The 21,771-nt window shown below is 48.8% G+C and overlaps 3 protein-coding genes across 11 annotated transcripts in view; all 3 read right to left on the bottom strand.

The window, feature by feature from the left end:
• Positions 1–7,765, bottom strand: part of FYCO1 (FYVE and coiled-coil domain autophagy adaptor 1) — a 158,907-nt gene extending 151,142 nt beyond the window's left edge. For 2 of the 3 annotated variants that reach the window (XM_060402602.1, XM_060402604.1), the window contains exons 1-2: positions 1,226–7,765; positions 990–1,116 (exon numbers count right to left, since the gene is read on the bottom strand). The gene's annotated coding sequence lies outside the window, so the exon portion shown is untranslated. The remainder of the gene's footprint in view (positions 1–989; positions 1,117–1,225) is intronic. The other variant, XM_060402603.1, reaches the window with a different exon arrangement.
• XCR1 (X-C motif chemokine receptor 1) overlaps positions 1–7,765 on the bottom strand; it is a 73,982-nt gene extending 66,217 nt beyond the window's left edge. For 6 of the 7 annotated variants that reach the window (XM_060402610.1, XM_060402614.1, XM_060402613.1 and 3 more), the window contains exons 1-2: positions 1,226–7,765; positions 990–1,116 (exon numbers count right to left, since the gene is read on the bottom strand). The gene's annotated coding sequence lies outside the window, so the exon portion shown is untranslated. The remainder of the gene's footprint in view (positions 1–989; positions 1,117–1,225) is intronic. The other variant, XM_060402612.1, reaches the window with a different exon arrangement.
• A 5,470-nt stretch (positions 7,766–13,235) lies between these two features.
• On the bottom strand, positions 13,236–21,474 carry LOC101117971 (C-C chemokine receptor type 1). The gene is made up of 2 exons (XM_004018514.5): positions 21,256–21,474; positions 13,236–17,847 (listed from the first exon to the last, which is right to left on the bottom strand). Exon 2 carries the CDS (start codon positions 17,780–17,782, stop codon positions 16,715–16,717), a length of 1,068 nt encoding a protein of 355 aa, XP_004018563.1. The 5' UTR covers positions 17,783–17,847; positions 21,256–21,474; the 3' UTR covers positions 13,236–16,714.
• Between the last annotated feature and the right edge of the window lie 297 nt (positions 21,475–21,771).

Here is a 21,771-nt window from a genome sequence, read left to right as displayed (position 1 = left end):
CTGCAACAAGGAAGTGATGCTCAGGCTGCCTCTGGGGGAGGCGAGAGAGAGACCAGCCCCAGGCTCAGCAGCTGGAGCTTGCCCTCTGTGGACGGATACTCCAAAATACAGAAACCAGACAGAAGCTGAGATTTGCCCAAGTAAGAGATAAACAGACCATGTATTCCACATTCTCGAAGTCAAGATCTTACCATCTACACATGCGCAGAAATGCTCCGTGAAGGTCAAAAGGGAGGGGCGTCACCCCATAGGCCTCTTTGGTAGAATCCATCTTGGCTAAGGGGTGTGTATGTGTGCCCACATGGAAGGAACCTGAGATAAACCAACTATGGACTCAAAGCCAGGCAGAACAAGGTGACTGGCCAAAAGAAACCCAGAAGAAATGCCGCATATAAGCGATCCACCCTACCACGAGGGTACTCCTTCTCTGAGCCCACCGGTGTGCCTATCCACACGGACTCCTTTTCCTCTTAAGAAACATTTCACTTGTTCTACTACCTTCCATCTCTATGTGGAAATTCATTCCTACACAGCTGATGAGCCAGGGTGCTGTCAGTGGCTGCTGTCCCTGGTGGTTCAGTGGCTAGGATTTAGCACTCTCACTTCTGTGGCCTGACTTCAATCTCTGGCCGGGGAATCGCAACCCTGCTTCAAGCCCCTGCAGGCCGAGGCCACCCAAGATCACAGGGACCTTTGCCTGGTGGGGACCATGGCTCAGCATCAACAGTGGGAGTGAAGGACAGTGCAGAGAGAGAGCCTGGGGGTTCAGAGGCCTCCGAGGGCCTGGCCTGCGGAGCGTACCGGGCATGATGAGGCCAGGTGGGGGCCTCACAAACTATCTTAGATCCTGCCTGAGCCTTGGCCTGAATGTCCTAGGAGGAGGAGAGCGGTCGAGAACAATTTACATTTTTTAAAAAATGTGAAAAAGCAGATGACCAAAAAAAGAGCCCAATGACTTCAGCCATATAAAATACAGTAGCAGACTGTACCTGTAAGTATAAGCAGGTTCTTAGCGCAGGATTATGAGTAGGCTGCACAGGTAAGTGTAGCAGGTTCTTAGAGCAGGATTACGTTCTCTTTCTGCTTCAGTAAGTTTCCTTGGTTATGATCAGCACCCTGTTTTCACAACAGAACATGGTTAAAGCAAAAGGGAACAAGCACGGAGTTACCAGAATCACTTTTTCCGGACTGGAGAGAAGTCACAAGAAACGATAGAGATGTTTACCCCACCATTCTCTGTCTCTTCTCTGCCCCGAGGCAAGGCTGCTCAGTGAGGCTTCCTAATCGACAGAAATGCAGTTCCAAGAAGGACTGGGGGCAAAGAGGGGAAGCAGCAGGCCCGACTGTGAAGAGGCGAAGGGTTCCACACTCCTAACTCTTGCACAGAAATGCACCTGCCTGTAGAGGAGACATGGGCTAAGAAAGGCTGAGGGCTCTTCCAGATGAAGGGCAGCTGGGGAGACTTGGCAACTTGACACAAAGCAAGAACCCAGACTGGATCTGAATTACAGGGAGACCCAGCTCACTGGGCAGCTGGCAACACTTGAATATGGACTGCGGACTGGAAAACAGCACTGGATGAGTGTTACGTTTCCTGGCTTTGATCACTGATCCTTGGCTACGTAGGAGAACGTCCCTGTTCCTAGAAAATACACACTGAAGTACTTAGGAGGTCTGCAGGAACATGGTATCTGCAACTTACTCTCAAATAACATGGGAAAACAACATACGTATTAAATACAGAGGAAGAGGGGAACAATAGTACAGAAGGTGGCAAGCACTAACAGCTGGCGAATATGGACAAAATGTTCTCTGAACTTGGGTCCTTTGACGCATTTGTGAAATGTCTGTGTATAAATTTGAAATTATATCAAATTTAAAACTTACAAAGAAGCAAAGGCAGGGGTTAGGGTTGGATTCTGCTTAGGGCTAGAAGCTAAACTCAGGGTGAGAATAAGCTCAACTTTGTGAAGGGAGCAACTGAACCAAAGTTGGGTTTTTTGCTTTCTTTAGAATCATTCTTTGCAAAAGACTGACTTAAATGTGTTCTTCAAATATTATTAATAACAATTATCGACGATTGAGCTTCCCTTGTAGTTCAGTTGGTAAAGAATCTGCCTGCAATGCAGGAGACCTGGGTTTGATTCCTGGGTTGGGAAGATCCCTTGGAGAAGGAAATGGCAACCCACTCCAGTATTCTTGCCTGGAGGGTTCTGTGGACAGAGGAGCCTGGTGGGCTGCTGTCCATGGGGTCGCATAGAGTCGGGCACGACTGAAGCGACTTAGCATGCATGCATGCAATGGAGAAGGCAATGGCAACCCACTCCAGAGTTCTTGCCTGGAGAATCCCAGAGACGGGGGAGCCTGGTGGGCTGCCAACTACGGGGCTGCACAGAGTTGAGCATGACTGAAGCAACTCAGCAGCAGCAGCACTTATTTTATAACTGGAAGTCTGTACCTCTTAATGCCTTCCACCTATTTTGCCCAATCCCTCACTCCCTCCCCTCTGGCAATGACCAGCTTCTACTAAGATTCTCACAGAGTTTACAGAGTAAACTCTATATATTATTAATTTCTGACCAGAGGCTTCTGGACTGAAGGTCACCTGGGAGCAGTATTTCCTGAATGTTGCATTTAGTTGATTAAACTTAATGGCAACAAGAACTGGATTGGTTTTTGAAGAGGGTGCAACATCCGCGTGCTTTGTGCACTGTGATGAAAGCTGCCCCTCCTGGGTCTCCTTGCGACCTGGAGCTTTAGGGAGGGAAAAATCATTTCACACGAGGAGCCGAAAGCCTTGGGAGGGAGAGGACTGCACACATTAAAAGTTGAGAGAACCTGGCTGACGGGTCCAGGGTGACCAGAAAGGACGAGGGCTCTATGGGCAAAGGTAAACTCACTGTGGGGAAAGGCGTCTGAGCTTGATTCCAGGGCCCAAGGCTTTGAGGTATGTGTGTCTGTGTGTGCGTGCATGTGTGTGTGCGTGCGTGCGTAGCAGTGATTCTGGAATAGCTGCCAGCTTAGACCAGCAGCCCTGGACCGGCATGGTGCCACACCTTGTGAATGATGGCTGAGCACGTGTGAGCTGAGGAGCAACAGTGTTGGGGGCCAGTGTGTGATACCTGTAAGGGGTCTGGATGGAGCCAGAGCAGCGAGGACATCACCTCCTGAACAGGCAAGTGTCCTTGAGGCTGAGCCCGCTCAGGCTTCGACAGTGACGGGTGTGCTAACACAGTCCGCACCATAGCCTGCGTTTGGAAGAAGGACTGAGGCTTTTAAGTCCCCAAGGTTCTTCTACAATTTGAGAAGGGTGGGGCCTCAGAGAGGAAAGCTATATCTTCCTGAACTATTAAGTGGTGAAGAAAAGTGTTTCTACCCGGGTGGTGGGTAATCTCCGAAGAGGTCATGTCAGTTCTGTCTTTGGACCTGGGAGGGTGGGTCGACTGCATTTCCTCCCCCTCGTACTGAAGCTGGCCTGTGACTGCTTTGACCTAATGTTCTGGAACTCTCCTGGCTCAGGTCTTCAGGCCTGGCAGCTCCTGCTTTCTTCCTCTTGCACGTTCACTCCCGGTCGCTGCTCACTGCCTCTTGAAATCCAGTGTCCTGCAGCGAGACGCCCAGTGCAGCCGCCCAGAGAGGTCTCATGGAAAACTGAACTGTGATAAACAGCCGGCACCAACTTGCCCGCTTGGTGATGGAGAGACCAATTTGGAACTTCTAGCCATCCCAGCACCCTGGTGAATGCCACACGAAGTGGAAGAACCGCTCGGTCACCCACAGAGTCCTAATAGAGAGTAAACGGTTTTGTTATTAAGCCATGAAGTTTTAGGTTTGTCTTTTAATGCAGCAAATGACAGCACATAATCTAAGCTGGTCAAGTGAATGAGACAGGAAATATACTGAAGCCTAACTGGCGATGTCACGTCCCCAGGAAGGAAAGTGACCTGCTCAGGTCACAAAGCTGGCAGTGGAAACAAGACCGAGGGCCAGGTCTTCTGAACTCTTCTCCCTTCTGTGCAGGAAGACACGTTACTGTGACAATTAGAAACCCGAGCCCTTATTGACAGATTCCCCTGTGCCCTGTGCCTGTTCCCTGGGGCTCTCTCTCTGAAACCCCACTGAGGCTCTGCACCCTCTGCTGTCAAGACCGTGGTCAATACCCCTCCCCGACGAGGAAACAACACTGAGAGGAGGTGAAGCATTGCCCACGGTCGCCAGGCTAAGAAAACTGGAGCTGGAATTTGAACTCGAGCTTAACTAAATGGGCCCCAGTGCCTTCCCCTTCGTCATGGGATGAGTTCAGAATTCTGGCTGTAGTTGTACCTTTGGATAAGTTAGGCTTATCCAAGCCTAACACTCCTGGACGTGGCATTTATACAGTATGTGAACTTCGCTCCTTTCACTTGTGAAAATGAAGCATGCCTCCCTCGGCCCTTCCCTGCTCAGCACGCTGTCACTGCTGTGTAGTTCACGTGAGCGGAATTCAATGTGACTGCTCATTAAAACGATGAGATACTCTGCAGATGCTAAATCGTAATTCATGTTGAACTGTATTGGTTTTAAAGCAAAGTTTTATGAAAGGGCTCCTTCTGCTTTTCTTTTCATCTGTTTTTTAAATTGTAAATAGAACTCTTCCTGTGCGGCTGGAAGCCCTGGCTGGAGTGCGTGGACTGACACGCCTGCATCTGCCCAGTCCTGTGCCTGGGGCCACCAGTTGACACCTACAGGGTCCCTGAGAGCAGGGAGGGGAAGATGGTCACACCTCTGTGACTCACAGGCTCCTGAGCTGCCCAGCAACACTGTCAAGTTTCCCTATTCTGTGCCATGTGTAGCTCAGACCCTCTCACTCTAGAATTCTGATCAGCAGGTGACCCACCACTTTTTCAGCAAGAAAACAGAAGCCAATAGGACAAAGCACTAACTTCCTGCTAGAAAACCTCCCTCTCCACTGCACTTTCACGTCCCTGGGCCCTGTTCCCAAGGGACGCTTGGCCAAGGCAAATCCTGACTCCCTCTGCAGACATGACTCCGTCAGCTTTGCCCCCATCTTCCATCTCTCCCTCTCTGTACCTCAAGCCTTTCCCATTTGATCAAGTCTTGATAAAGTCCCGCCAGTGGCTGCCCAGTCTCCCCCTCCTTCCATAGCTAACCTGGAAGCCAGCTCTCCTCAACCACTCACATCTGGCATCTGCACTCCCCACTCCACTAAAGCTCATCACCTCGCTGTCACTTGTTAAACCTACTGGGGATTCTAAAGGCTTCCCCTGCCAGGCTGCTCAGCGGCACCAGAGAACCTGACCACACATATTTCTTGAAAAGCTCTATTTTCTGACCTGGAAAGCATCCCTATGTTAGCTTCCCTCCTACCTCTCTGTTCCTTTCAGCCTTTTCTTTGCTTGTCTCTTAAAGGTTGTCCTTACCCTGGTTTCTTGCTCTTTCCTCTGGTCATACCTTCTCAGGACCCCAAGACCTGGCGGGGAGCCAAGGAGAAACTGCACACAAGTGAGTCGGGCTGGGCAGGAGCAGAGCCTGGGGAGTGAGGCAACCAGGGGCCTTGCACCCGTGGAAAGGTGGCAGCAGCAACTCAGCTCCAGCAGACACCTGCCAGGAGCAGGGTCGGCAAAAAACATTTTTTTTTAAAAAGGGCCAGAGAGGAAATACTATAGACTTTGTTGGCCACGATCTCTGCCATATATTCTTCAGTCCTGAATATTCATTGGAAGGACTGATGCTGAAGCTGAAACTCCAATACTTTGGCCACCTGATACAAAGAACTGACTCCTTGGAAAAGACCCTGATGCTGGGAAAGATTGAAGACGAGAGGAGAATGGAACGACAGAGGATGAGATGGGTGGATGGCATCACCGACTGGATGGACACGAGTTTGAGCAAGGTCCGGGAGTTGGTGATGGACAGGGAAGCCTGGCGTGCTGCAGTCCATGGGGTTGCAAAGAGTCGGACATGACTGAGCACCTGAACTGAGCTGAACAACTTTCTAAAAATGTAAAACAAAGAAACCTTAGGTCTAGGGTTACACAGGCCCAGGGCTGGGTGTGGTGCCAGTTCAGACTGTAGTTTGCTGATCTGTGCACAAGAGTGTATACAAACCCAGAGCGGCCAGATTTCCCTGTGCCAGGTTTCACAGAGAAGCCAGAACGCTGGATTTTTGCTTGAAATCTTTTAGTTATTAAACGCCTGCATTTAGGTGATCTCTGGCACCACTGCCTCCAGGTACCCACCGAGCGTCTTGTAGCCACACGTGGTAACCCCAGAACTCAGTTCATTAGCAGGCTCCCTGCCCAGGTTGGTCTCACAATTTCAGCAAGTGGCAATGCCCTTGAGTGGACTGCTCGAGACAGACACCTGGGAGCCTGCCCTCACACCCTGCCCACTTGGCTCTGTCCTCAGTGCCCCTCCCCGTGCTGGGTCCCCACCATTTCATCCCTTGAGGACAACCTCCTCCTGATAAGACAGTCCCCGTCTTATCCTTTTTCCACACTTTCTGCAGCCAGGATGATGGTTCTAAGATGCAAACCTGGGCACGTCACTCTCAGGTTTAACACTCTTTCGCTAAGCTTCGGTTGACTCACAAGGCTTCTGGGGGTCTGGCCCCTCCTCGCTCGCCGTGCCCCATCCTGTGCCTGTCTCTGTGGGCTACTCTCAGTTCCTGAATCAAGGAAAGCCCCCTCTCACTTCCAGGTCTTTGCATCAGCTGCCCTGGCACAGCCTTCACTGCACCCCACACACAAGCTGACAAATTCTTCCTTGTGCCTCATCTTAGAGCTCTAAAGCCTTCCCAGATGGCCTCATCTCCTGCCAGCTGATGTTCTGCCTTTCTTTCACCTAACAGCTGTGCTGATATGTAAATCACATGCCGCATAATTCCCCATATAAAAAAAGGCAGATGCCTGGAGGGGTAGACGTGGGCAAGGGGGTATAAGGCCTTCCACTGGGAGGTGGGGAGAAAACAGAACTGGTCTTTATATTTATTTTTATATCATACTTTGGTCTTCTTTGGGTGTTATTCTAACCTAATATGCCAGTGAAGTAGAGCGCAGACGTGACAACGAATAAAGACTCGCGTGTTGGAGGTACCGCTCAGCACTGTGACTGTCAGCAGCCTGCAGTCAGGAGTGCAGAGACCCCTGCTTCCTATTCCATCCCGCTGCCTCCCCTTTGGAGGAGAAAACACCCCACCTGTGTGCCACAGGGACGGCTCTGCCAAAGGGTGTGAGCTTGCCTCCAAGCCGCCCTCCCTTCCTCCCTCCACTGCTTTGGGTTTGGCCCATATCACCTGTTTCCCCTTCTCCCTGAGCTGATCTGTCTGCAAAGGGGCCTTGGAGTTGCCGAGGCTCCCCCACCCTCTCACTGCACAGGAACTGAAAAAGCACAGCTGCATTTCCAAGTAACAGCACACGTCGAAACAGAGAAACCGAGCAGACAGACAGCAAGATGAACACTGTGGAGATCGTGACGAGACCCTCCAAGAGGCTTGCGCTCACTGTTCCTCGTCTTCATCCAAGCGCGCTAGTGCTGCTCCCCTAGGCCTCCTTCCTTCCGTCCTTCTCACCGAGTCTCACAGAAGCCTCAGCTTCTTGCCCTTTGCACACCCACGTACACACATGTGAGCACATGCCAGGATTCACCTCTCCCTCTACCCTGTACCCGCCACTCCTACGCCACGGTGCCCAGTGAACTTACTCTGTGCCACTTCCATCTCCACAGCATTGACCTTCGGCTTCCTCGAGGCAGAGGAAGTGAATGCAGCTCAACAACGCCCGTCAGATTTTTAGTTCTCTCATAGGGATTATTTTATAATAGTTTACAGATTTCATGTTCCACGTGGCATTTCCTGTCTGCCAATTTTGAGGGTGAGAATACAAATTAGGAAATCAATGCAAAGATGAAGAGTAAAATAGATCTTGACACATTGGGTCACTGAACTCAAACCAACAAGATGAGATTTAAGAGGAAAGAAAGTAAATTCATGCTCTGATACTTAAAACACTTGTCAGGCGCAAGAACCAGGTGGTAAGATCAGAAATAGATGGCGCTTCAGGAAAATCAGTTATCTTGTGATCAGGCCATGAGTGGCAAGGTCTTACCTTACAACTAGGTCAATAAGAAGCAACTGGATGACATTTGCTAGAAAACTCACCGCAAAGATCTGATTATCTCTGGGATTAGGTAACAAATGGACTCTGCTCCCCGTCTCCCACCCCAGTCAACACCTGGGGGAAAACAAAGGGCTACTCTGGATAAATCACCTCTGGGTTAAATTCAGAACGAGCGTGGGAAAGCATCCAACGACTGACGGGAGAACCCAGCAGCCGCTTCACACTAGGTAGCTCCTCTCGATGTGAGTGGTTAGAGATTAGGCCTTAGTGTTGATTTTGGTCTTTTTCCAGATGCTCTTCTGTTCTCAACATCTGTTGTCCAGCTCTTGATCTCAGGCTGCTCAAATATTGACTGACTCTGACCAAGGGCACCCTCTCTTTATGAATGCATGGAAGAAAACAAGTTCTCAGTCAGTGGAAAAACGCAAAAGGGGTGGATGACCTTCTCCTGGCTTACTGCACAGTATTACACATTGGAAATGACCTTCCAAGGAATCTTTCAACCTCCAAAAGGGTCAAACATGGAACTGAAAGTCATGAGTGTGTATTCTCACCCTAGTTTTAAAACATTTATCTCAATAGTTGTCAATAAATTATTAAATGTTAAAAATAATCTATGCCATGAGGACATCTAGGGATCAAGTGTCTGGGTGGGAAAAGAAGAGTACAGGATTAACTCCTAATTGACTGTATGACCAGTTCTAAGAAGGATGGGAGCTGTGACCTTGGTTGGGTATGGGTATGAATTGGTATCTCATTGTGGTTTTTAATTTGCAATTTGCATTTACTTAATGACTAAAGAGTGAAAAAGTTGGCTTAAAGCTCAGCATTCAGAAAACGAAGATCATGGCATCTGGTCCCATCACTTCATGGGAAATCGATGGGGAAACAATGGAAACAGTGACAGACTTTATTTTTGGGGGCTCCAAAATCACTGCAGATGGTGATTGCAGCCATGAAATTAAAAGACGCTTACTCCTTGGAAAGAAAGTTATGACCAACCTAGATAGCATATTCAAAAGCAGAGACATTACTTTGCCAACAAAGGTCCATCTAATCAAGGCTATGGTTTCTCCAGTGGTCATGTATGGACGTGAGAGTTGGACTGTGAAGAAAGCTGAGCACTGAAGAATTGATGCTTTTGGACTGTGGTGTTGGAGAACACTCTTGAGAGTCCCTTGGACTGCAAGGAGATCCAACCACTCCATTCTAAAGGAGATTGGTCCTGGGTGTTCTTTGGAAGGAATGATGCTAAAGCTGAAACTCCAGTACTTTGGCCACCTCATGCGAAGAGTTGACTCATTGGAAAAGACTCTGATGCTGGGAGGGACTGGGGGCAGGAGGAGAAGGGGATGACAGAGGATGAGATGGCTGGATGGCATCACTGATTCGATGGACGTGAGTTTGAGTGAACTCCAGGAATTGGTGATGGACAGGGAGGCCTGGTGTGCTTCGATTCATGGGGTCGCAGAGTTGGACACAAATGAATGACTGAACTGAACTGAATGACTAAAGATGTTGAGCATCTTTTCATACTTTATTAGCCATTCATAAATGTTCTTGGTGGAATATCGGTTCACATGTTTTGCCTATTGTTTGCTTGGGTCCATTGTTTTCTTATTATTGAGTTGTATGAGTTCTTCGTAAATTCTGGATACATGTTGTATCGGATATACGTTTTGCAAATATTTCCTCCTAGTCTATCAGTCTATTTCCTGTCTTACAGGTATTTTTTTGTTTTTGTTTTTTGGCTGTGCCATGCGGTACACAAAATCCTAGTTTTCAAACCAGGGATGGAATCCGTGCTTCCCGCAGAGGAAGCTTGGAGCGCCAACCACTGAAACGCTAGGGAAATCCGTCTTTACTTGTTCTTAATGTTGCCTTTTGAAGTGCAAAAGTTCTGATTTTTAAAGAGATCCATTTTATCCATTTTTTCCCCATTTAAGAACTATGTTTTTGGTATTGCACATAGGAAATCTTTTGCCTAGATCAAAGTCTAAAGATTTTTTGTGTTTTCTTCTAAAAGTTTACTTGTTTTCTCTCTTACATTTAAGTGTATGACTTAGATTCTGCATACAGTGTGAGGTGAGGGTCTAAGTTCATTTTTTTGCAAACACAACTGTCTTATTATGAAATAGTTTTCTATAACATTAATGTTGACAGAAACTTATTCCATCTCATGAACGTATTTTAAATAGCAAGATCCTGACAAATGCTTAACAACTGTCTCTAAAAAGAAACAAAAACAAACAAACAAACAAACAAAAACCCCAACAGCCCTAATAAGTAGCATTTACGAATTCCCCAGGGGTATATAATCCAAACATTTCCAATTTCAGGTTACCAATGTTACATAATATCATGGAGCTGGGGAGAGATCTCACAACTGGCTGTTATGAACTGCTACAAGTTGGCTGCAGCACATTACTGAATCTATTTAATCAATACCATGGATGAAGGAGCCTGGTAGGCTGCAGTCCATGGCGTCGCTAAGAGCCAGACACGACTGAGCAGCTTCACTTTCACTTTTCACTTTCATGCATTGGAGAAGGAAATGGCAACCCACTCTAGTATTCTTGTCTGGAGAATCCCAGAGATGGGGGAGCCTGGTGGGCTGCTGTCTATGGGGTCGCACAGAACTGGACACAACTGAAGCAACGCAGCAGCAGCAGCAGGGCCATTTGAGGAGTTTTGTTTGCTTCCTGTTTTTTTTTCAGTATATAAAAGATGTCCCTCAAAGCAGGAAGCAGCAGTCTATTTTATTCTCTGCTCTAGAAGAATGCTGGCCCTCCAGAGAGTTTTACTTCTCTCTCATAATGAGCACAACTGTGGGCAACAACCTTCCTGTGGCCATATTTAATAATGCCCATCATATTTACCTTCAGGACAACTCCCCACCTTGCTTCCTGAGAAAGATAAAGAAAACTCAGTTTTGACTAAACAGAAGTACAAAGCTGCTTGAACTTCTGCAATTTTGCAAAGACACACATTTCAACATTTAAATTATGGGGTTGACTTCTCTTTTTCTCCCTCGTAGGACCCAAGTATCCAATTAGGCAAATGCAGTAGAGTCAAATATTGGTCTTCACGGGCACTGAGGTGATGTCAATTGTGAATGGCCACAATGTGTCAGCTTCCTGAAGGCATCTGGGCTTCTGAGTAATGTGAGGAAATTACTGGAGTGTGACACTATTTCAAAGAAAATGCACCCAAACTTCCTTTTGAGGAAAACCTTGTAAGAAGTGAAAATAAAATGAGGGGGCCGTCTGGGGTAGATACTCTTCATATAGTAGTTATTAAATCCCTGTTTGGAGCTCTGTGCAATTACACAGCTCTATGCACATTGTTACAAAGCAGGAAGGGGCAGAGACCTGGGAGGCTGGGGAGGATGAGAGATGAGAGGGACAGGGGACACTGGGCACTGAACAGTGTGGTACCAAGAAGGTTCTGAGCACTTACCACTACCCCACAAAGCTTCATCCCAAGTCTTTATAACTACCAAGTCATTATAACTTATAACTATTATAAGCTACTCTTTTTGGTTAATAGGAAAAGCAAGGCTCAGGGAGATGATAAAGCACTTACCTGGCATCCTCTGGTATTTAGATACCTGTGTTTTAAAACTGTGCTCACTGTGTGCAAGGGGCCCCCTCCCGAATAGAAAACTCAAACTCAGTATTTTCTCCTGGCTCCCGCTCCAGCCTCCATCCCTGCCCAGCACTGCCTCCTGCCTCAGGAATGCTGATGCGGGAGGTTCTCGGAAGCAGCATCACTCCTTTTCTTTCCTCTGTCTCTTTCCCTAGTCTTCTCTCTTCTCTTCCCTCTCTCTTTTCCTTCACCAATTCTTTTCACAAAGAATAGTTATTCTTATGGTGTGCTCATTAGAAACGCTGGAGAGCACTGAAAGCAGGTACAGAAGAATGTAAGCCCCCAAGGTGGTGCTTCGCCTGGCATCCTCACAGTCACGCCGAAAGGCCATTGCCCAGAATCCCCTGCAGGGTCCAGGTGAGCACCTGCAGGAGACGCCTGCCATGTGAGTTTCAGGAGTGAAGCAACAGGCACAGTGCTGTGCTCTGAAGGTGGTAGCAGGGGCCGGTGTGCTGGCTTGCAGGCTCCCCAGATGTGTGTAAGGGAGTGTCTGCACCCAGAGTCCACTGCTCCTGCGTCCTGCGGCGCTGAGGCATCACCAGGCTGAAAGTGCAGGTGGCCCTGCGGGTCAGAGTGTGTCCTATGGGGTCTAGTGGTGCCCTCTGGAGCCCTCCTCTGCAGTGATGACTCAACAATGGATGCGGAGGCAACAGCCTGCACAGACTCACCGACTAGCTCCCACAGTGGTATACACTCCAACTCCCAAACAAACCCCTGCCTCCAAAGGTTCCCAAGCTTTCTCAGTTCATGGTGCCCTTATTATCTTCATACTTTTCGTTCTCAGTGTCCTGGACCAAAATACCCAACAATTCCACTTCTTATGTGGTTAGATCCAAACAACTGAAGTATGCTTGAAAAGACAGTCCATCAGAGTTGAAAAAAATACTATTTGATTTTTTGGGGGGGCCACCGAGGAATTGAACCCAGGCCCTCGGCAGTGACAGCACAAAGTTCCAACCAGTGGACCACCAGGGAATTCCCTGACTGTATTTTGAAACAGTCAGTACCAGTGGGATATGTACAGCTGCTGGGCGTGGCCCAGCTTCTCAAACCTTGGCATCCCGCGGGGCACTGCCATCCTCATTTCCTGCTTCTCACTGCTTCTCTCACCCACTGGAAACCCTGCTCTGTAAGAGACGTGACAACTTCGAAAGGCATGTACTACAAGCTCATATTGAAATTGTCAGCTACCTCAAACTAGTAGTTCCTGCGGTGTCCAAGAAATGTCAGGTATCAATTCACAGCCCTCGAAAACTCAAACAGTTCCACGGCACTCTCGTGAATGCACTGAGACCCCTGGTGGCGGGGGGAGGGATGGCGAAAGGATAGAAGACCCAACTTAAAGGGAATCTCACTAGGTAGATCTGGGACAATCTGCGCATCAAAAGAAACACAATATTAGATGGTATGCCTCTGCATAAAAAAGGGAATCCAGGAGGTAGCAATAATATAAATAAATATACACATCAGTGGGACAGAAAAGATTTACTTTATAGTACAGTGTCAGCTAATAATAATCACTTATGAATTAACATGTACAAAATACTTAACAGTGGGGAAATTTGGTAAACACCTTATAAAACAACTGATGAAGTTTAACATCTTCAGTCGTGAGGCGAGTTGCCACCATATGCCTTCTGATACTGAGATGAACACAGCGTCACTGCTGTGATTTTCTTGATTTTTTGAATAATGTGAATCTAATCATCAAGAAAACATCAGTAAATTCCAAACAAGGAACCACCTGTCAGGTTGAAAAAAGAAAAAAAGTGAAAGTGTAGTTTTTTGTGTTACAAAGCGATGAAGTCACAAAAGGCCCATATTCTTGAATGAAGGAAACTAGAAAGACAAGGTGACTACACGGAGCAAGAGGTTCCAGGTCCTGGGACACTAAAGGACGTTGCTTGTAAAGTGGACAAAATCAGAAACAGGGCTGCGAAGTACACGGTGACACTGTACCTATGTTAGTTTCTAGATTTTACTGCATCCTTGTCTAAATAAAATCATCTCAAAGTACTATGCTAACAGGGGATGAGGATCCTATTTGCAACTTGCTCTCAAAGAGTTCTGGAGAAAAAACAGTATCTTTGTGTCTAGGATGAAATGGAGAAAAGAGTTAAGAACAACAATATAATGAGGCGGGGCTCTGATCACACAGGAGCGGGGAGGGGAGGGGAGGGAATGGGAGACAGGCAGCCGGGAAGGGCTGGAGGTGTCCAGCGTGACCAAGGAGGTGTCTGGCAGGAGCAGTCAGATCTCTCACCTGCTGCAGCTGGAGAAAGATCACCCCCACTTTCCTTCCTTTATTTCATTTAATCCTCAGAATAGCCTGAGGTGTAGGTGATCACCTCAGTGTATATACTATTGTAATCCTTATTTTACAATGAAACAGTCATCCGTTCAACCAGCAGTTACCGAGCTTGCTGTGTGTTAAACTTCACTGAGTTTACACAAAACAAATGTTAAGTGTGATTGGTTGTGTGTATGTGTGTGCACGCTCATGTGCGCACATGCATTTAGAAAACAATACTGGAAGGTGATGCACTAAATTACTAATATGCTAAGAGGCTGCACTTGAACAGTGGAATAACAGGTGCTTCCATTTTCTTCTTTGGGCTTTTTGCCTGTTTCCAGCTTTCTACAAAGAACATAGACTGCCGTTGTAATAAGTTTAAAAAATTAGTATTATTTCAAACTTGAATTGGAGGATGTTGTGAAATAGTTCTCATTATGATACTGTAGTGGATCAAATATTATACTTTGATTCAGTGTTATTTTACCAAGTGAAGTTGCTCAGTCGTGTCCGACTCTGCGACCCCATGGACTGTAGCCTTCCAGGCTCCTCTGTCCATGGGATTTTCTAGGCAATATACTGGAGTGGATTGCCATTTCCTTCTCCAGGGGATCTTCCCAACCCAGGGATTGAACCTGGGTCTCTTGCACTGTAGACAGACACTTTACCATCTGAACCACCAGGGAAGTCCTATTTTACCAAAGTAGTAGGCAAATGTTTCTTAATTCCATTAAACCTCCTCTTCACACTGCAGAAAAGGCTGGCAGGGTTTCATGTGGAGAGCTGACCCCAACCTTACCCCTGAGGCCTGTATTCACCCACATTTCCTGTGTGGAAGCATAAGCTCAGTGCAGACTGACCCCTTCCTCCTCACACACAAGCTCCCTACCGCTTCATGACATCATCTTCTTTGCATAAAGAGGAACACACGGTAGGTCCCTGAGTGAAAGTGCGATTTGGTAAGACCCCCAGACTCTAGCGTCCCCCAGAGAGAGGCCGCTCAGTGGTGTCACTGTGTTGGTAGGTGGGACCCCCGTTCACTTAGGGTGCTTTCGGACTGAGGGGGTCCTCCCCCACCTTTGCTGTCCTGGCCCCGTGGGCTCGGAGGCAGGTCCCGTCCCCCTGCCCGCCGGGGCTGGGCTGACGTCCATGCACCTGTCCACTGCACTGTGCTGATGGCTCAGGGAGGGCAGATGGCCCTTCTGCACCCATGTCTCCTGGGGCTCAGAGCACTGGGTTTAAACAAAGCAGGTCCTTGGTCACTGTTGCCGGACTGAATTGATTTGCACAAACAATCGTGAGGACACTGGCGAATGAATTGGGTTCATTCCAGCGGTAGAGTTCAGCGCAGGTCCCAACGCCGAAGCTTAGAAATGATTTACTGCCTGGGAAAGTGAGCCCAGCCTGCTGCTGCTTAAAGACAGCAACAGTGGAAGAGCAGCCACAGCCAAAGGTCATCTTGCTCATAAACATAAATGTGCAGAGGGAAGATAAAGCTGAAAGCTCTGTCAAAGAATGGACAGCGCTGTTTCTGGCTAGGGGATCATGACTGCGTCTGACATTTGTTGGTCTTTTTTCTGTTTGTATTTTTAAGCTTTCCTAGTAAACAATTTATGTTATTGGAAACATTTTTTACAGAAATGTACAACTGAGGGAAAAGGGAATAAAGACATGTCTTACTTCAGGTGAGAGCTGAGGTGTTAAGGACCTTTAGGGTAAATGAATTTGAGTTAAGGGCTCCTCGACTTCCTACACAGACAGAGTCCCCACCCCTCCTGGTAGACGTTGCCCTCCCTGCCGGCCTCAAACCCTGTCCACTTGCACACCAGGTCACTGTTCTGGTGCTGGGTCTAAGGTGGCAGCCAGAACTCTGATCCATAGACTACAAGGCCTGGATGGAGGTCCAGAGGAAGAAAAGCAGCCCTGTCTCCTGTTGCCTCGTAACCATTTCCTCAATCAAGCTGTCAGAAATTACTGCTGCACCGCTCAACTGACAGGGAAGACAGATTCTGAAAAATATTCAGAAAGACAGAAGTACAGCATTCGTACACATTTTGTCTCTGTCTAGCCCACTGCCTGAATTCTTCCAGTTCAGTATCTATAAAAATTCTACCCAAGGGCTTTCTTAGCTCCACTGCCAACAGCAGTTCCCCAATCCTATTTCCCACTAGGTGTCAAGTTCTTCCATCAGGAGCTCGAGGTTCCTCATGGTTTCCAAGCGCCTAACCCTGCCATGGGGGTTGGGCGGAGTGGGTGGAGGAGGCCACAGACGCCTGCTTGGCTCTCAGCTCAGAGCAGAGGCAGCTATGGAAATCAGTTTCTGAGGTTACTGGTGTTGAAGGCGGTGGATGCTCAGCGGCTGGTTCACACGTCTGAACTGTTTGGGACTAAGCCCTTCTCTGCCAACCTTTGTTCCAGTCTTCTGCGATGTCCCATTTCATTTATTCATCTCCTTTCCACAAAAAAGAAGTTCATGGAGAAAATTCAAATGCCAGAAGTGATTTTGTCCTGAGCAGCTTGGAATTCCCTCAACCCCATGCAGTTAGAACTCCACATCAGGTGACAGAGTGGCTGGAGACCAAGCTGCCTCCTCCCCAGCCAGCATGCCCCGCAGGTCGCTCTTGCTGGGTCCTGCATCGGCCTCCAGGGGCCTGAGTCAGAACCCAGCAGAGAGCTCATGCTCGCCTGTGGAGGGGGACATGGAGCTGACCCTCTCCAGCCTCTCTGTGGAGAGGAAGGGGAGCCACTTGGCCAGGTGCACAGCCACCAGCCGGTGGAACAACTGCCGCAGATACTTGCGGAACCTCTCGCCGACAAAGACGTAGATCACAGGGTTGACGCAGCAGTGAGTGTAGGCGATCACCTCTGTCACTTGAATGGCCAGGTCCAGCTGTCTGCTCTGCTCACATTTATAGGTGAACAGGGAATCTTGGAAAGCAGAAACAAACACACTCAGATTGTAGGGCGTCCAAAAGAGAAAGAAGATGATCATGATGACAAAAATCAGACGCACGGCTTTGGCCTTCTTCTCATTTGGTCTTCTGAGCAGAATCTTTATAATCCCTGTGTAGCAGACAATCATGACCAACAGAGGCAATATCAGCCCCAAGATGTTCAGTTTCAGAGCCTGGAACTGCTTCCACTTTGTGAAGCTTTCAGGAGGAAAATGAAGACTGCAGGTGTAGTGGGTGAACTCCCACTGGGTCTTGGAAAAGTACAAGCCGGGGACAGAAGCCAAGATGGCCAGGACCCAGGTGACAATGCTGGTGACGATACCAAAGGTGACAGTCCGAGCCTGCAGAGCGAACACGGCATGGACGATGGCCAGGTACCTGTCGATGGTCAGCAGGACGATGAAGAAGATCTCGCTGTACAAGCCCATGAAATAGAACCCAGAGAGCAACTTACACATGGCATCACCGAAAATCCAGTCATCCTTCACCTTGTAGTCGATCCAGAAGGGCAGCGTGAAGAGGAAGATGAGGTCAGAAATGGCCAGGTTGAGGAGGTAGATGCTGGTCATGCTTCTGAGCCTCTTGTATTGCATGAGGACCAGGACCACTAGGATGTTGCCGATCAGGCCAATGACAAACACCACCGAGTACAAGGGGGGCAGCAGCTGGGCCCCAAAGGCCCTCTCCTGAACCTTCTGGCATGGGGTCGTGTCCCCATAGTCGTATTCTGTGGTCATGTCATGGTCCTTTGCGCTGGTTGAAGTTTCCATCCTGGCTTCTGCCACGAGTCAAGGGAAATGTTTCTGTATGTATTTGCTGTTAAAGGCAGTGGGCTCTGGACAACAAAAACAAGGCAGTGAGTATGCGTCCTTAGCCCCTGGACGGCTGTTTACTAGTGCCCACTGTGTACCACGCCCTGTGCAGCAAGGGAGACCCAGGTCCTCTGCCCTCATGCAACCTGTAGTCTGCCACACTGACAAACAGGGCGTGCACACGGCGCTGACTCAAGTGCTCTGGCCCTGAGCGCCCTGCAGGAGACGTCCAGAGGATGGAGAGCGCAGACACGGGAGGACAAGGGGGGCCTCACGCATGTTCACGACCGAGGCTTCCTGAGAGCTTCCATGCACTCGACATTGGGCTCAGTGTTGAACAGCCTTGAGGGGGTCCCATGGTCATTCCCCACTTTAGAGGGGAAGGCACACAAGCTGGGAGCAGTCAGGACACAAAGCTGGTGAGAGCAAGAGCTGGAGCTCAAACCCTGGTGCGTGCCACTCTCAGGCCCATTCCTGAAGCCCCCTGGCTCTCCTGCCCCCAATCAGGGCAGTAACTGTGCACTGTGGCGTCCCCAGAGGAGGCTGGGAAGGAAATCAGTTCTGGCCGAAATTCCAAAACTTACAAACAGATCTTTCTGGCTTTGGAGGCTAAAAAGATTCTCAGCCAGGGGTGATACAGTGCCGTGGGGCACAGGTAAATGTGACTGTTTTTCCGGTTGTCACAAACACTGGGGGACGCTACTGTCATTTGGTAGCCAGGGCCGAGGATGTGTTGCGATGTAAAAATTACCCTACAGCAAACACCGACAGTGCTGCCATAGTGAGATCCTAGGAGGCCAACCCATCCGCCGGCCTGACCCACGTCACACGGTCCTCTGTAGTCACCCAGGTTCTCTGAAGACCTCCTGAGATAGCCGTGAGGAGGAGTCAGTAACAGTCTGGGAGGAGTGGGGTGATTTGGTAAGGAGACGGGGCCCTGGGGAGAGAAAGGCTCAGAACAGCCTCAAGGCAGGAAGTGTTACACAGTGACCAGACATAGGGCGGAATTCTCCTAAAAAGAATATCTTTAGATATTTTCTAACCAGGGTTGCCTCAAAACAAAACAAAAACCGCTAGATAGCCTGCCTTTGTAGAAAATCCCCAGCCCCTGCTTTTCAGCTCTCCCTCCCAACCTTTCCAACCACTTATTGAAGACTCCTCCCCAAAGGGAGCACACGGTTTTGTGTAATCTACCAGCTCTGTGACCTCATATAAGTTAACCTACCTCCCTGAGCCTCAGTTCCTCATCTGTAACGTGGGAAAGTACCCTTACCTTGCAGGGCTAATGTAAGGCAATGTCTGAGCCTTCCTCTGGAAATTATCAGGTTCTCAGTAAATACTGGGGGACCTCCTTCCCTGTAGGTGCCCTGCTCTGAGGCCTGGTGCCACCAGGATGCACCCCACTCCCTATAAGTCTCCCTGTAGTTAATCTGGAAAATGAATTCTGCTTGAGAGTGATGGATATTGACAGTCCTTTCCATCTGCACTGTACTGTGAAATTTCCAAAATGCTGCCATCAATCTAACTGATTTGACCTAAACATCGACCAGTAAAGTGAGTGGTACCTGCAGCATAATTTCCATCTAAAATCTTGAGAGTCCAGTGCTCCTCCTTCCACAGAGCTTAATGAATGTTTCCTGCTCACAAAATTCACATTTCTGCAGTGGCATTCGGAGATTAAGGCTCAGGGGGGTGAGGTGCTGCTGGGCCCCCAGGCTGGGGGGCGGTCCTTTCCCATCCAATCCATCCTTAGGGCACTCTCCTCCATCTCTGAACTTGCATACAGCCAGTCAAGCCTCTTTCTGGAGAAACCCAGGCTGCCCCTCACTAAACAAGCTGTGCTGGCAGTTTCTGGTTTCTGCTGCCACTGCCAGTGCAGACAGCTCCATGTGGCAGTCAGCACTTCTGGGTGGGTTCTCAGGCTTACCGTGTTAGCAGCGGGCAGCACAGATAGCAAGGGGTGCAAGGCCGAGCCCGTGAGCCCAGTTCCTGGGGAATTTTGGCAAAGGTGGAGGCAAACCACGTCAGCTCTGTCAGGGGCCATCTGAACAGTCACCCTCACACCCACTCCCACCTTCAAGCCAGTTCACTACTTCCCCACTTGTTGGGCACCAGAAGCAGTTCCTGGGCATGTTGTTCCTAAAGGGAGATGGACTGGAGTGAGGCCCTGGAGGCGAGACCCAAGGAGCATGTTGCCATGTCATGCGCCAGTCCGTCTGCAGCCTGCTACCAACGTCTGCCTCAGGCCGTTGCCCCAGTGGTCCAGCACCAGCACCCTTTATCCTGGGAGCTGGTGAAGCCTCTGGACAGACAAAGGGCCGTCTGTGGTGGTGGAAGACGCCCAGGCCTGGTGGGGTGCAGGAGCTGGCTTCTACTGGTTCAGAAGAGCCAGCCGTGTGCAGCTGTTCTGCATCCAGCATGCTGGTGACTCAAAGTCAACCAGAATGGGAACATTTACACATGGGAATCGGCCAGCACTAGGAATCAGGGCACTTTTCTCAGGAGAATTAGCTGATAAACACTTACCAGTGCATCCATGCCCTTCAGTCTGAATAGCCTAGAGCTGTCCTGGAGCCAGAGTGGGGACTTAAGGGTCAGTGAGGGGCACAGAGCCTGGCGGTCGGCTGTGCAGACTTCTGGGGATTTCTAATCCTGAAAGTCTAGGACCCTCCAGACCTACTGGAGGAAAGGCTAAGTAGATACCTCCAAGTAGCCCCCCATGTTGCTTCTCTTCAGAACAAAATTCTGACCTTCCTCTTCCTTAGAACAGAATGGATGCCCCTTGCCCTCCCCTGCTGCCGTCCCCACAAGGAGGTCACCTGGCCAGCTGCCTACCTTCTGGTGGGTGAGATCTTACCTCCTTCAAAGACAGCCCACAGTCCTGATTTTGGGGCTCCTTGACTCTAGCCTTCTTAAGAAACTGTCTCAGTATCAAATCATCTTTGCATCTGCAAAGCTTTTACTAACTAGTATTATCCTTTCGCTGCAGTTTCCTCTTATACCATGTTTGGTCTTTGAGTATGTGGGGAAATTTGACAATTGTCAGTGTCTTGAATAGCTTTCCACAGAAAGTATGTTAACAGTGGGCTGACTTTTTAATCAGTCATCAACAAGCAATCACACAAGAAAGTGTCCTGTTTTTAGAAAGAACAAGAATCAGCTCAAAATAAAAAGAACACCCTATTTTACATCTGAGCACTCATATAAATCCATCCATCCTCAGTATTGCTATACAAAGCACTGCCTTTCAGATGCATTGCTGGGTTACTTAGGCATTTGACTAGCCCTCAAAGACCTCCCCATCTCTGTGGAGATGGACTGATAAACAAGTCATGTCCTGCAACAGGAAAACTACCGTCCAATCTGGCCACATGCAAACAACGGCGCTTTCAAAAGTAACTGACAAGCCCGAAGAGACAAGTTCCACTTACTCTGGCTTCAGGGGACTGTGTCCACGAAGTGTTTGTTTCTGAAGCTTTTAGATGCTTTATGAATTCAAGGCCAAGGTCCTGAGTGAGTCGGAAGTTCTCAGTTTCCTGTGTGATGATGGAGATAGAACTCTGGGTCTCAGGCTTTCAGAACAAGAAGGGGACAAAGTTCTTCTTTCTTGTACTGCAGGGTGTCCAGTTTCTGAACGCCAAGTTCACTCTAAGGTTTTTTCCTGCTCACTCAGCTGCACTTCTCCTCAGGCGGCTCTGCTTTAAGGGGATTGGGTGGTGGGGCTGGGTGGAGTTGAGCAGGGTGAGGTGGGTGCCAATGAATGTTTCTGAAGCTTCTGAAGCAATCGAGTTCTTGCCCTCAGTAAGTAGTCTTCCTCTTCTTTTTTTTTAAAGATTGCAAATGGAAGGATTTAAACAGAAAATCTGGGTTCTGGGTCTTCAAAACAATCTGGCTCTACCAGCCCTAGAGGGGCAGGAGGTCCCTTCTCTTTGGCACCCCCTTCGCGC

The sequence above is a fragment of the Ovis aries genome, chromosome 19 (genome assembly GCF_016772045.2).
Source record: "Ovis aries strain OAR_USU_Benz2616 breed Rambouillet chromosome 19, ARS-UI_Ramb_v3.0, whole genome shotgun sequence".
NCBI lineage: Eukaryota > Metazoa > Chordata > Mammalia > Artiodactyla > Bovidae > Ovis > Ovis aries.
This window is presented reverse-complemented; position numbering and strand designations above follow the sequence as displayed.